Genomic DNA, 15462 nt, shown 5'->3' on the forward strand with positions numbered 1-15462 from the left:
CCTGATAACCTTATCTCATGAGCTTGTAATGCTGTCTCCTTGGGTTTATGTGTGTGTGTGTGTGTGTGTGTTTGAACACACTGAGTTATATGAGAAACCTCCAGGTCTGGATGGACTGCATGGGAGTAAAATCAGGACTCATTCCAGCCATAATCCTCTACTTTATGTATCACTTACATAAGTTTTACCCTTTATTTCTATAACGCTTTGTACAACACAGATTGTTTCAAAACAGTTTTACATTGATAAACAAGAAAATAATGTTGCAACAGAATTTAATTCTGCTGTAAAGGATAAATAGTCACTATTCAGTTGAAATCACCTCATCACTGATTCAGTTCAGTTAAATAACTGTGTAAAGTCAGTTAATGTGTAAAGTCCATGCATATTATACGAATATTGCCTGCTGTATTGTTTTATTCAGGGGTTTGTGCACTAGTTACACTAGGGGGCGCAGGGGATTTGATGGGCTCTGGAGAAAAATTGTACAAAATATATTTTTTAAAGCTAGATTTTAATTAAATATTTAACACAATTATGTATCTATGTAGTTACTTAGTTTTTATTTGAATTCACAAAACTGGTTTTTGCTTTCTAAAAACTGGTCAAAATGAATGAGATTAATAATGATTAATTTTATTTAGCACAATAATTTTGTAAAATATTTCAACATTCATCTGACATATATTATTATTTATTTTAAAACTTAATTTGCAAACAACAGTAATATCATGCTTGACATTTTGGAAATATTTTGTGAAAAAATATTTAGGTATTTTCTATATTGAATGTTTTCTATTTAAAACTCAAATGTTATTATTATACATTTTAAATATATTATTTGATTTGTAAACAACATATCTTTATAATATCATGTTTGATATTTTTGAAATATTTTGTGATTTTTTTTTAGTATTTCTATATTAAACGCATCATTTTAAATATATTACTTAATTTGTAAAAAAATAAATATCATGTTTGTTAATTTTTAAATATTTTGTGGAATGTATCTGAGTATTTCTATATTCATCTCACATTATCATACATTTTAAATTCATTATTTAATTTGTAAACAACATGTTGTCTTTATAATATCATGCTTGACATTTTTTTAATATTTTATGATGACTATGAGTATTTACATATTCCTCTCATGTTATTATACATTCAAAATAATATTATAATAATATAACATTATATACATATAAAAATATTTAATTTGTAAACAACATGTTGTCTTTATAATATAATACTTGATATTTTCTCAACAAAAAGCCAGCACGACTAAATTATAAAATAAATTGTAAAAATTAAAAATTATCTAATGTGTAAGTAATCAAAACTCACAAGGAAATTGTTCAGATTCGTTCAAAGTGAGCATGTCTTTTCATGTTTATGTTGCAAGAAAATGTGCATTTAAATGAATAAAGTCATCAAAAAAAAGAGAGAGAGAGAGAGAGCAGCTCAGCATGGAGAAAGTCTCCCAGCGCTTGTAAAATTAGAGAGACTTCATTAGCCTAACTAACAGCTGCCGCCCACATTCACTCCTTCTTTAATGAGTGTTATTACTGCAGCAGTGACCCACACATATAAACCTCTGGCTCTGATAGAGGAAGAGAGCATGAGATCTTACAGTCTTGTTGAGTGACGTCGGTAATTCCCCGTCTAGAACTGGACCCGAGTCTTCATCCGCTAAACCGAATTCCAGCGTGACCATAATGGGGTCTCTGAAATCCAGTCTATCCTGTGGGGGATAATAAAGGATGTTGCAAATTTGTTTCAGCTTGTCTGTCTAGCAACTCATAAACAGACTAAAAGCTACAGAAATGGTATCAGATTCATTCTGTTGCTAGCAGCCACCATTATAAACTATATATTAGTGGCTTAAGTCATATTCTCATATTGATCGTGCAGTATTGCAGCCGTCCATCATTGACACAAGGGGGCATCACTTCTTTTGATCAGTTTGCTCACAGACTGCATACTTCCTCTAGAGCTTTGAGGGCAAGTATGCAGTGAAGCAGGACATGCTGCAGTCTCTCGATGGAGGCTGGGCTGATTATACTGTCCTCAGGCCTTTGATCAGAGAACTTCTGGCTTTTATTAAACTCAAGTCCTCTGGTTTCAAATGCTTAGTTTTATGATTTTTATCTACTGAGAGATGTTCAACAAAACATAATCTAGATCAGAGGCCAAAACGATAGACAGTTAATGGTTTCGGAGAAGAGGAGGGACTGGTTTTATAAGAAGCTCGTCTGGAGGGAGTGAACAGTCTCATTACAAGCTACTACTTTACATTCATTGAATGCCTAATGAAGTATCAGTGTTTTTTTAGTATCATTCATATACTATTATAATTTCTATTAATAATTTGAATAAGTTGCTGCTTTAAACTTTTGTATTTTTAATTTAATTTTAGTAATTTTGTTATATTTTTGTATTTTTTTTTAATGGCTATATAGTTTTTGTTTTTGTTTATAATATTTATTTACATTTATAATATAATTATATATAAATATAAATATATTATATTTAAATTGCAGTTATTTTATTCATTCAGTTTAACTGAAAATGTTGTATTGGAAGCTAGCTGAAATAAAATAAGTTTTTAATATTACATTTATTTTGTATATTTAATTTTATTTCATTTAATGTTTGTTTTATTTCAAATAATGAAAAGGTTTTATGGTTTTTATAGTTTTAGTTTTGTTAACAATAACAATTATTAATGTTTTAATTTTTTACATGTTTTTTATGCACTAAACTGCTACTAGTTCTAAAACGTAGCTTGTTACTGGAAAGGCTACTGAGAACTCTAGTAGTGTTTCTTCTTTATATATACGTACACACAACTGAACACGAAGAGGCTAAAAATCATGTGACAGAAGTTTGTGTGGCCCTCTTGTGTATAAGAAGACTGATTTACTTGCCGACGTGTAGAAGGTGTGCTCTCTGCAAAAACTGTCCACGATGGACTCGTTCTTCTGCAGCCTCCTGCTGTCCGTTTCGTTAAACCGTCCTCTAGCAATCGCTCTCAGTGAGTCAAGAGTCAAACTGTACCTGATGACTGGAGCAAAACACCATTTGAAAAAGCAGAATTGGAAAGATTTGACTGACAACACATAAAGCTCGCGCATCACTTCCTCACCCGTTCCTGTGTTCGTGTGTTTGTCAGGCTTGATTCGATATTTGAAGCACACTTCGGTCTTCACACATACTGTGGTCCTCCCTTGAACCTGACAGGTCTGCTGCAGATTGATCTTGCTAGGGTCGAAGGTCATATTGGCAAGAAGCTCTGCGACATCCCGAGACCTGAATTAAACAAATACAACAAGATGTTTACTTAAACGGAGGATTAATAGGCGTCTCGTTTCGCTCTGTGCAAAAACAGCTGGTTCATAGATCATAGATTGAGTTCAGTCTAGCTAAACGCTTCAGATGGCCTCCAAAAATACAATATGTGGTCAATTACAGGCAAATTGAGAGCTCCTAAAAGGCTGGGTGGTGCAGTTTAGGGAGTGAAGATGGCAGAGGTCACTAGATTCCATGGCTTTGCTCAACAGTCGCAGGGTTTCGGCGTTTAGGGGTCATTTTGTGGCCGTTCTGGAATCTGTGATCTCTACAGGGGATCTAAGAGAGGAAATGCTGCCAAGTGTTTATCTGGTGGTTGGAGGCACTCTCACACAGTTTCAGAGGCCAGCAGAAATGGGTCCCTGACGGACAAGCCTCTGCAATGTGGGATGTTTAGGCTCGGGTCCAAATTCGAGACAGCTGCTGCGGGTGGGAACGAGGAAGCTGGACGTCCAGAGGGTAGTGGGTTCAAGATACATACCCATGATTTTATTTTAGCCCTGGACATTAGTGGGAATTTGAAATGCTGAACTACAGGATAGACTGAGAGGAATAAATTCAATGAAAGCTCACCAGAAAAGCGCGGCTCCTCCTATTCCTCCGATAGTGACGTCAATGATGCCGTCATCATTCAAATCCATGATGCCGTGAATCGATTGGCCGAAGAACTTCATACTCTTTCCGTCTCCTCCGGCAGCAATACGCTAAACATAGGCATAAACAGATCATATATAACATGGAACTTATGAATGTAGAGTGGGGTCTTAAATAGGGCAGCAACACTGGAGAAGGTCATTTACTGTCTGATTTTTAAATCAAAAAATGTGTGAAAATTACAAACTGCAATTTTACTTATTAAAGGGGTGATATGATGCGATTTCAATTTTTCCTTTCTCTTTGGAGTGTTACAAGCTCTTGGTGCTTGAAGAAGATCTGTAAAGTTGCAAAGACTAAAGTCTCAAATCCAAAGAGATATTCTTTATAAAAGTTAAGAGTCAACCACGCCCCCCTAAAACAGCTCGTTCTAACACGCCCCCATATCTCTACATCACCATGTGAGAAGATTTGCCCAAATGCAAAGAAAGAAGAAGAAGGCGTAACTTTTATTCTCTCTGTTGCCTCCACTGCTGCCATGTTGTGGAGTCGCTGTGTGTTTTGTTGAAGTGAAACTTTGTTTGGTCTTCCAAAAGAGGACACGACTAGAAATCAGTGGTTAAGTTGTATTTCAACACTGTTCCAGAACAGTCCAACCCAAATATTAACCAAATATTAATATAAACATTAACCAAGAATACATCATTTATAATTATATTAGATTATATAAATAAGATTAATTAATTCAAATATATAGAAATACAATATTATTTTATTAAGAAGTTTATATTAATATAATAAATATCCCATTATACAGTATGCACTAAACAAAAGCACATTATTATTATTAACTAATTGCATGCATATAACTAGCTGTTTATTAGTACTTATAAAGCACATATAATGTCTTTACATATCATTTTAGATCCCTTAATCTGACCCCATATTGTACCTAAACTTAACAGCTACCTTACTAACCATTATTAAGCAGCAAATTAGGAGTTTAAAAGTCAAAAGTCATGTTAATAGTTAGTTAATAGTGAGAATTGGTACCTTAACTATATTGAGACCATGGTTATTATTATTTTTTACTTTTATAATAAACATTTATGTTAATATAAAAATGAAACATCAAATCCAGATAAAGGTAAATGGCTCAGTTTAGCTGTCCAGCATCCCTGTGACCCTACATAGGATACTTAAGTATTTGGAGAGTGGATAAATGGATGAACAAGTATATGACTCTGTACATCTATTTTAATTATCACAAATACACTCTAAGCATGAGGCTAAAAACATGAATATGATACTGTTTACATGTTTTAAACAGGGATCCTTTCTCCCCACCAAGGGCTCTTTGGCCTCAAAAATGTTGAAGACCACTTGATTCTTTACCTGTACATACTTCTCCTTTATTGATTTCTGAGAGCCGTGGTAAATATACACCGCCCCTCTGTGGTCGTTCTCCAGAGGTGATCCGATCACTATGTCATTGAACCCGTCCAGGTTGAGGTCGGGGACGGCAGCGATGGCGGTACCGAAGCGTGCGCCGCAGGGCTCGTTCTTATTGACACTCTTACAGTTGTTCTGGGAGTGAGCCATACAGCAGGTCTGATTCACCGGCTTCAGCGTCATCTCGTGTTCAAACAGCCCGCTCTGAGGAGTAACAACCAGACAAATGAGACTGAAAATCTCAGTGTGGCCAATAGACTAGTGGATGAAGATATGGGGAAAAAAATTATAGCACGAAATAAACATGAATGAACATCAGAGGGTATCTTGTTTCAACTGCATGCGGAAAGATGTCAATAAACAATATCTTCAAGTTTGAGTCCACCGCTGTTAATCTAATCTCCTGTCTGATTTTTTTTTTAGTTAAACCAGAAAAAAAAGACTAATCACAAATCATTATATGCAAATAAACAAGAAAAAATACCAACTGATATGCAAATTTTACAACTGTCGGTTTGATTTCTTTAACATTCTTCTTGGGAAACACTGCAAGTAGGTCAAAGACCTTTAAGAGGTTTTAAGAGATTAATTTATGTCCAGAGATTGTGATTTGATTTGAAAATCATGGAGAGATAAAACATTAACAATATGTGCAATCGATACAGTTCTGCCTTGTAAACGCAAATGCTTCACGAAGAAACACTGACCAATGGACAAAACCTCAAAACCGATGGAAATTGCTCCATTTAAGGCACTATTTGGAAGCTGTTGAAAGCTGGTATTTTGCTGGAGATATTACAGTTTCATTAGATTTCCATTCCCATGATGCCAAGCTTCTATACCCATGCTCTCATTCCAGCCCTTCCCCTGCTCTGGGAGCACTTATCTCAGGCTGAACACCAACACAACACACACTCCCTGAGGGCAGATCCAGATTTACTGCCCCCACATGCTCTCGGCGTGGAATGGTGGCACTACGCTCCCCTGAACGTGTTTTCAGTATGTGGAATGGAATCACACACAGATTAAAGACACATACACACCTCATTGAGTTTGTAGACGTAGACTTGACCTTGTTCGTCCCTCTCTGGACCCATATACATGGGAGCTCCGACCAGAAGGATGTCAGTGTAATTGTCACGGTCGATATCATGCGTCTGGAGAACACTGCCGAAATAGGAGCCGATCTAAGAAGAACATGACACACTTAACGAATACCAACCGAAAATGAATCTTCAATGGAAACATGCAGTAATGAAAATCTATTAAGAATAACGGTAATGAAAAAACATTCAAAAGTAAAAATTACAGTAAAAACTTACAGTACAAACAAATTAACAAATTACAGTAGTGACAATTTGGGAAGGAAATATGCTTAATAGTCATGAAAATACGCAAAAAAACATAATACAATAAAATAAACAATAAAATTTTTTTATTTATTTATTTATTTATTTTTTGTCTTGATTTTGTTGTAAAATGTGGTCTGAACATCTTAAAATGTGGTTTTAATATTTTGATTTTTATTTTGTATTATTTTAATTATATTTTGGGGTTGTATTTGTTATGATCATGTTTTAAAAAAATCATCTTATATATATATATATATATATATATATATATATATATTAGCATGTTTTATATATCATTTATATATATATAAGATATTCATACATATACATCCTGTGTGTGTCTGTATATAATATTAATAAAATAATATAATAAAATAATATTATAATATAATACAAAATATATATTTCTAAAATATATTATTCATTTTAAAAGATATAATATATTTATATACAATAATTTAGATAATTTTTTCATTTTCTTTTAAATTGGGTTTGGAATGTGATCTAAACATGAACAAATTTCATTTTATAAATATTTACTTTTAAAATGTAATTCTTTAAATAGTTTCTTTTGATTTTTGGTGTGAAATATGATCTGTTTTTGCGAGATCCACCCAAAATCATTTGAAGTTGTGGTTTGGTTATGAAGCTACCTGCTCTCCTTTCAGCTTCTGTATTATGGTGACATTTTCTCCATCGAAGCGGTACACCGTGACCTGCCCGCTATGGTTGAAGCGTGGTGCACCGGTGATGTACAGCACCCCATGGGGTGTGTGCGCTGACTGCACGTCATAACCTGCAAGCAATACCACACTGCAACCTTTACCACCACACAACTAACCCAACCTCACAGCCATTTACAGCAGTCTGCACGCCTAATACGAAACAGCTGGGGCCCAAATCATAAACTGTTTCATTACAGCAAACACAGACATTGTTGGAAATAAAGCTAGAATAAACCAGCTTGACTGATTATAAATCATTTTCCATAAATCAGCATTTGTGAAACAGTGCTTCCGCGCAGCTTGTTCTCCAAACACGTTTATCAGGCAGAGTCATTTCAACTTACTGCTTTTGTTTCTGGAGCAACAGCCTTAAAAGGGGATGTGTGGAGAGTGTGAGTGTTTATGGGACAGCAGAAGATCGTGACAATGTGTTTAGACTACTAGCATCATACTGTCCTCTATTGTGAGCTTCCGAGGAGAATATTATGTATAATATGATACTGATACTTATAATATTTGCTGATTCCATCCATCATTTTTATGTCTATGAATAAAAGTGGCCCAAAAGAAGAGGTTAAATGCCATTCGTAGTCCTCACCTACGTATCCCGCCATGCCTTCGTATCTCTGCTCTTCAGGGATGTGGAAGCTGTTGTTTTTGGGAACGACAAACTCTTGCCCAGATTGCATCACTACAGTCCCGTTCCAATTGAAAGCGCCCACGGCTCCCAGCATCACACCCGCCTGTCAGAAAGATATGCATTATATTACATACATTACAATTGCAAGCACATTTGAGCTTCTACTTATAATATGTGAAGTGCTATACTGTATGTGTGTGCGTTGATCAATGTTTATATGTGAATAAAAGCATAAATTAAACCTGTTAATCATATATTCAACCATGTGTCTTCAGAAGACTTGGATTCATAGGGATTACTTTTATGATGTTATGATGAACTCTGAAGTGTCAAAGTTTTGGTTTTAGGTTTTTACTTCAAAATTCCCCCAAAAGTTGCTCCATTTACTTCCAATACGTGCCACACCCGAATTCTGTTTATGTGATTTGAACTCCAGTTTATTTGTTTATTTACTTTGTAGTGAAGTAACTGCTGTCTCTGTCAAACTGAGAAAGGATGTGACACGCTGACAGACTCAGAGTACTTCCTTCTGTGATTCATAACCAAACACTGAAGCGTTTGCACATTTCCTCTGTACATTAGTTACCCATGACACACCAGCAGCAGGATGTCAGATGAGGTACATCAGACAACAGGACGGGGTCAGAATCTGATCTGAATTACAATTCTCAAGATAGCAGACTGACAGGACACTTACTTTAGACGTGTGAGCGCTGAATCCCGACTGAGACATTTCCATCTCAAACGAGGAGGTGTGATTCTCAGATGTGGCTGTTAGACAAAGGCCATTTTTACATTTTTGACACAAGTTTCATGACATTAAACATTTCAAATGTGATTCACTTATTTGCAGTAAAAATAAAATGTTATAGTTAAAACTTTAGTATTTTTGGAAGAAACTGGGAGAGTCATGTTTGTGCAAAACTTGGCATCATGATGTTAGGGTGTAAGATGTAGATGAGTTTGTTTCTTTATCAGAAGAGATTTGGAAAAATGTAGCATTACATGTTTTGCTCACCAAAGGATCCTCTGCAGTGAATGGGTGCCATCAGAATGAGAGTCTAAACAGCTGATAAAAACATCACAATAATCCACACCACTCCAGTCCATCAGTTAATGTCTTCTGGAAGTTGCAGCTTCTCACTTCACAAGACATTAACCGATGGACTGGAGAGTTGTGGATTATTGTGATGTTTTTATCCGCTGTCTGGACTCTCATTCTGACGGCACCCATTCACTGCAGAGGATCCTTTGGTGAGCCTGAGTGTGAGTAAACTGTCAGCAAATTTACATTTTGGGGTGAACTATTCCTTTAATGCCAGTCTAGGAGACTTTTTGCTTGATTTATCATCTGCAATGTGAAAATTTTAGGAATCTAAACATACTATATTAGGTACGTTACCCTCTAAGGCAAAGATCTTGCTTCCTAAGACATCCACGATGGTCACTAATGCTATTTCATCCGACACATTGAAGAAATGATCACTTTTTTGCTCGCTAGCAATGGATTCAATTTCGACAATAAAGTTATTTATTTCTTCACTGGTTTTATTTTTTCGATTATAGTCACCAAGGACCTACAAAAGACAAAATGACATGTGCCACGTTAAAAATTAACAGCAATCTATACTGTCTACTGAAACCATTGAATCCATGCACCACAGTATTTATTTATCATACATGGATGAATATACTTACAGCAACAGCGAACCGCTCAATCCCATCTTGTTCACACTGATCAATGACTTTTTTCAAATTGTAGTGGTCATGTGACTCGCCATCTGTGACGACCACCATGACTTTTTTGACCCCTTGTCTTGCTCCTCGCTCGGCTGTAAAGGCCTCTTTCCTTTAGAAAACAAATAACATTAGGTCAGGATTCTGTACAAAATGTTCAACTTCCTTTATTTGAATTGACACACTGAAAAAAAAGATTATTAGAGGATTTGTCTGAAATACAACAAGCTCCAAAAGACTAAGACTGCTGGTGAAAATGCATTTAATGAATATGATTTAATATTTTATACAATGATTTGTAAGATATTTAGAGTGCTTGTGAAGATTAAGACTGCTGGTGAAATAATTTCAGAATTTATTTCTTATTTCCCCTTCTGCTTGAAGATCAGGTGTTATGCAGAATCGTAACATTTCTGTTTTAAATTTGAAAGCTTATTTTCAGATTTCAGAATTTCTTATTTCTTATTCCCACTTTTGCTTTGATGTATTGTTGTCGAGAGTTGTATTGGTTTTGCTTTTTTTTTTTTTGAAGTATATTAGCAGCTTCCTTAAGAAGGTCGTTTTTGTTATTGAACTGGTTGAGGCTGACGTTGTGGCTGACACTGTCTCCATAAGACATGAGGCCCACCTGGAGAATCAAAAGAAAAGAAAGTCATACATAAAGCTCAGGCAATGCTATAAAACAGAGAGACACACTGTTGTCTCTCTCTGCTACACGTCTCTGTCTGTGCTGACTCAAAAATGAAGTCATTCCCTCAAAAAAGCCCTGCAAACATTTATTTAACCATGGAATATGTGGTCTTCCACCAGCTCAAAGTTCTGGAGCTTATTTTCCAACGGTGTGCTCAAGAAAGCCCTTATTTCCTTAGAATCAAAGCACCCAGTAGTTTCCCCATGGACAGTCTTTATGTAATACTCCTTGTAATGATGTTAGTGTAAGCTGATGACAGATCCACTTATGTGCGACTAACTCCACACAACTTTGACAAAACAAATCACTATGGTTTTTAACAAGTACACAATTCTTATTATTGTCAACTTTGACAAAACAAATCACTATGGTTTTTAACAAGTACACAATTCTAATGGTTGATAGACAATAAAGTTTTTTTAATGAATTGAATTCGAATTGAATTCACAAAACAGTTTTAAATCCAACCACTAAAGTTTATTTCACCCAAAAATGAAAATTCTTTTATCAGTATTACTGAAGTATCATTCAGACACTATTAGTTTTTCAAAAATAGGTTTAATTACTTTTTTGTATTTTTTTGTTTCTGTTTTTCATTTCGGTTAAAGTTTTATTTTTTTTTATTTATTTATTTATGTTTTTTAATTTTTATAAGTTATTGGGTTGTTTTTTATATCTCTATATAGCTTTAATTTATTTTTATTTTAGTTCATTGAAAAAACTAAGTGAAAATAAGATATTGCTTTGGCTACTAGCTAAAAATAAAATAGTCTTGCAACCACTTGAAATCACTAAAACTAAATCTAATTTATACAAATAAATTCATGCTTAATATAAATATAAAAAAACATATTAAAAAAAACAAATAATAAAACAAATAAAAATACCAATAAATAATAATAGAATTTCTTTTTTACATTTACATGGAAATTAAAACGAAAGTTGGAAATATAAAACAATATATGATTCAAAATAGTATAACAGTACATAATAATACTAAAAGTTACACTGTACAAATACATTTATATAGCCCTGTGTGAAAAAAAAGCTTCAGTAATTTTGTTTTTTAATTTTTTTTTAATTTTTTTTTTGAAAATCAGTGGGTTCAAATGTTCAAAACAACATTCTTCAAAAAAAACCTTCAGTAATTGTTTTTTGATAATCAGTGGGGTCAAATGTTTAAATATCTTTTTTGAGTTTATGGTGAGGAAAGTTTGTTTTTTGAGCCAACTATTCCTTTAAAAAAAAAGCAGCTTGTGTTGATTGTGTTAAAATGATGCAATGATGCAGTATGTGTGTGTTTTTTTTTTTTTTTATGTTATTTTTATTTTTGTGTTTTTTGATTACATACATGGTGGTTGCTTTGTTGATCAAAAGGGAGCTATTCTTTACTCGGGTTTCAGGTGCAGTATGGTTCTTTTTCAGTATTTTGACCAGAAAGTCTGTGATGGGATACCACGGGTAGATGCTGTTGGAACCGTCCAACACTATGACAATGTCCATATCCTGCTTGCACTCTGAAACAAGCAAATAAACCTAATGAGCACCTTCATTACAATTATACAGCGAGAAAGTGAAATAAATACCATATTGCTTTCGTTTAAATTCCTGAAAGGAAGCTGAATGCCAACAGCCACTAGTAGGTTTACATGACATAGCTGACTGAAACTGTGCGCACTAATATAAAAAAATCGTGAAACATATTGAGCCATGAAATTGGAAGTGACACTGACCTCGCTGTGACACACAGAAAAGCAGTGGAAAATTTTTCTAATGTTGGTTGGTCAAGTCTGTATTTGCAGCACAGTTTGTGATATGGGTTTTTTAGATCAATCTACTTAGAGTGTAAAACTAAACGAGCCAATGCACATTGGCATGCAATTATTGCATCCCAGCTGCCGCTGATCACAGCATGAGTATAAAAAGGCAGCAGGTGCAATGCCGAGCGAGAGTATCATTCTGGTCACCTCAACTGTGTCTGCTGTGAACTACGAGTTCAGCATGCTCTGGGAAGCTTCCTGTATTGGCGAGATGGCGCTTCAACGGCCGTCGTTCCAGTGTCGAGTGGTTTGTGCACTTCAGGCTGCACTACCCCCTGTTGTGTTGCAAGCAGCCATTCCCTGTGCGCCTCAGCACTAAAAGAGCGAATTTCCTCTCTAAAACCCCAGAAGAGCTCCATGGGTGTCGTCTTTATAAAGACAACGGATCGTCCTGTGTTATAAGGATGCCGTTTCACCCGTGCGTTTCTGGGTGCGGTAGTTACCTGGCACCAGATGATGGCCACGATCGCTGCTCACGTGTCTGGGCGTCAAGTACGCTGAGGTGGCCTTTGTGGATGCAGAATGTTCCCACTGCGGGAAGATGACCATCTCGGAGCTGTGAACCAGGCTCCGCTACCTTCAGGGGGGCAGAGTCCCGCTGCCTCTGCCGCGATCTGGGGCTTATTCTGGTGGACAGACAAGAACCACTTCCAGCAGTAGCACGGGTGGTTTGAGGGTCACAGGGGTGGCAAACCCCACAGGGAACCAACCCTCTAGGGACCACCACTCGTCTTGCAACTCCAAGAGGGTAGGGGCTCGAGTGGAATCTTCCAACCACGTCCCTAGCCCTCAAGGGCTGGATGATTGGTTTTATCGGGGTGGTGCGTTCTGGTTGTCAGCGCCCCGCCCCAGTGCCTTTCTTCCCAGAAGTGCATGATGAGCTCACCAAGTCGTGGATGGCACGATTTACTGCCAGACACCGGCCGGTGGGCTCCTCCTCTCTCACCACCCTCGATGGCGGTGCAGGGAAGGGGATTCGGGAATCCCGCCAGTGGAGCAGGCGGGTAGCGATGCAATTGTGACCTAAGTCCGCCTGCTCCTGGCGTGGAGACCCGGTGCTTCCTTTGCGGGCCTATAGGCATTCGTCTGGTCTAACCCGCAGTGCCTATGCGGCTTGCAGGGAAGCTGCCTCCACCTTATATGCCATGGCATTACTGCAGGTGCACCAGGCTAAGGCACTGAAGGACCTGCATGAGGGTGGTCATGATCCGCAAGATCTGAAAGAGCTCCGAACCGCCACTGACCTCTCGCTCCGAGCAATGAAGGTCACCACGAGTTCTCTCGGTTGTGCGATGTCCATGCTTGTGGTCCAGGAATGCCATCTATGGCTGTGTCTGGCTGACATGAGAGAAACTGACAAGGTTCGGTTTCTCAATGCCCCTGTGTCCCAGACCGGCCTCTTTGGCGACGCGGGTCGAGAGCTTTGCCCAGTGGTTCTCGGCTGCACAGAAGCAGACTGAGGCGATCAAACAAGTCCTGCCCCAGCGGGCAGCTGCTGCCTCCACCCATCCACCAGCCGCAGTGCCCCAGCCTGCTTAGCAGACTGAGCAGGCCCCCGCGTCCGCTCCCAGCAACGCAGCAGCCTCCAGCAAAGCAGCATCGTGAGCCGGGTGTGGGCAGGCCACCCCGCCTGTCCAGGCCCCCACCAAACCTGGTAGCAAGCGCAAGAGCAAACAGCCCTGAGACGGGCGAACCAGAGATGGATGGACCTGCTCTTCAGGAGATGGTGAACACAGAGGAGGGCCGGGTGGAGAATCTTTTTGTTTTGTTTTTCCCCGCCATTGGCCTCACGGCCGACGGTAACCAAATACTCGACAAAGAGCAATTTGCCTTATCTCTGGGTCCCAGGAGTGCATGGAGAGTTGCGGACAGCTAAGCACCAGACCTCACTCATCCTCCTCCTTCACCAGATGGCAGCAGCGGGTGGTTTGAGAGCGTCAACAAAGGCCCTATTCACACACCCTCTGCCAACCCGTGGAACCAGGTGAGCCCTGTTCCCCACACTCACACCACACTCCGGCCTGCTCACAAGCCGCCCGGGTTTGGTCAATGTGTTTATTCTCGCTGCCTCTGTGTGGGTATGGATGTGGTTCCGCTGGTCCCTCTTGTACGGTTTCTAAGCGCTGGTCAGTGCTACCCAGCCCGTCTCGCTGGCTTCTGCAGACCATCAGGCCTTGGCTATGCGATTCAGTACGCCTGGCATCCCCCCAAGTTCAGCGGTATCTGCTTCACTACAGTGCGGGCAGAGATTGCAGTCCTACTGGCTAAGGACGTGATAGAGCCAGTCCCTCCAGCCGATATGAGGGTGGGGTTTTACAGCCCTTACTTCATTGTACCCAGAAAGGCGGTGGGTTACAGCCAACCTTGGATCTGCGAGTTTTGAACTGTGCCCTTCATCGCGCTACCGTTCAAGATGTTGACGCAGAAACGCATCTTCGGGAGCGTCCGTCCCCGAGATTGGTTTTGCAGTGGCGATCGACCTGAAGGATGCATACTTTCATGTGTCAATCCTTCCACGCCACAGACCTTTTCTGAGTTTTACGTTCGAAGGATGGGCATATCAGTACAAGGTCCTTCCCTTCCAGGCAAGCACGTGCTGGTCCGAATGGACAACACAGTGACCGTTGCGTACATCAACCGATAAGGTGGTCAGCGCTACCCTCACATGTCGCAACTTGCCTGTCACCCTCCTCCTTTGGAGTTTGGAAGGTTCTGAGGTCATTTCGTACTATTCAAATTCCGGGCCTGCTCAACTGTACAGCCGATGAGCTGTCTCGAGCAATGCTCCCAGGAGAATGGCGACTCCACCCCCCTCATGGTCCAGCTGATTTGGAGTCATTTCGGAACCACTCAGGTAGACCTGTTGTGGCCTGTTGTGGCCCCCCTGAAGGAGGGAACGGAGACGTCACGTCCCGTCGCCACAGTTGCTGTACAGCCGCTGAGCAGTCGGGCCTGAAGGAGAACCTGGTATGCATTGCACCTGCTGCCTTATTATACTCACGCTATGATCAGTGGCAGCTGGAGGCAATAATTGCATGCCAATGTGCATTGGCTCATTTAGTTTACACTCGAAGTAGATTGGTCTATCGAAGCGATAAGT

General features: G+C 38.8%; 1 protein-coding gene across 1 annotated transcript in view; it reads right to left on the bottom strand.

Annotated features, from left to right (window-relative positions):
* Nucleotides 1-15462, bottom strand: part of itga1 (integrin, alpha 1) — a 44859-nt gene that overhangs the window by 7203 nt on the left and 22194 nt on the right. The window contains 14 exon segments of the mRNA XM_042732287.1: nt 1634-1744; nt 2931-3067; nt 3149-3312; nt 3925-4055; nt 5341-5601; nt 6441-6584; nt 7403-7545; nt 8073-8217; nt 8812-8885; nt 9517-9691; nt 9813-9963; nt 10330-10376; nt 10378-10479; nt 11935-12059. Of these exon segments, the coding sequence (XP_042588221.1) occupies nt 1634-1744; nt 2931-3067; nt 3149-3312; nt 3925-4055; nt 5341-5601; nt 6441-6584; nt 7403-7545; nt 8073-8217; nt 8812-8885; nt 9517-9691; nt 9813-9963; nt 10330-10376; nt 10378-10479; nt 11935-12059 (1910 nt within the window).

The sequence above is a fragment of the Cyprinus carpio genome, chromosome B10 (genome assembly GCF_018340385.1).
Source record: "Cyprinus carpio isolate SPL01 chromosome B10, ASM1834038v1, whole genome shotgun sequence".
Classification (NCBI taxonomy): Eukaryota; Metazoa; Chordata; class Actinopteri; order Cypriniformes; family Cyprinidae; genus Cyprinus; species Cyprinus carpio.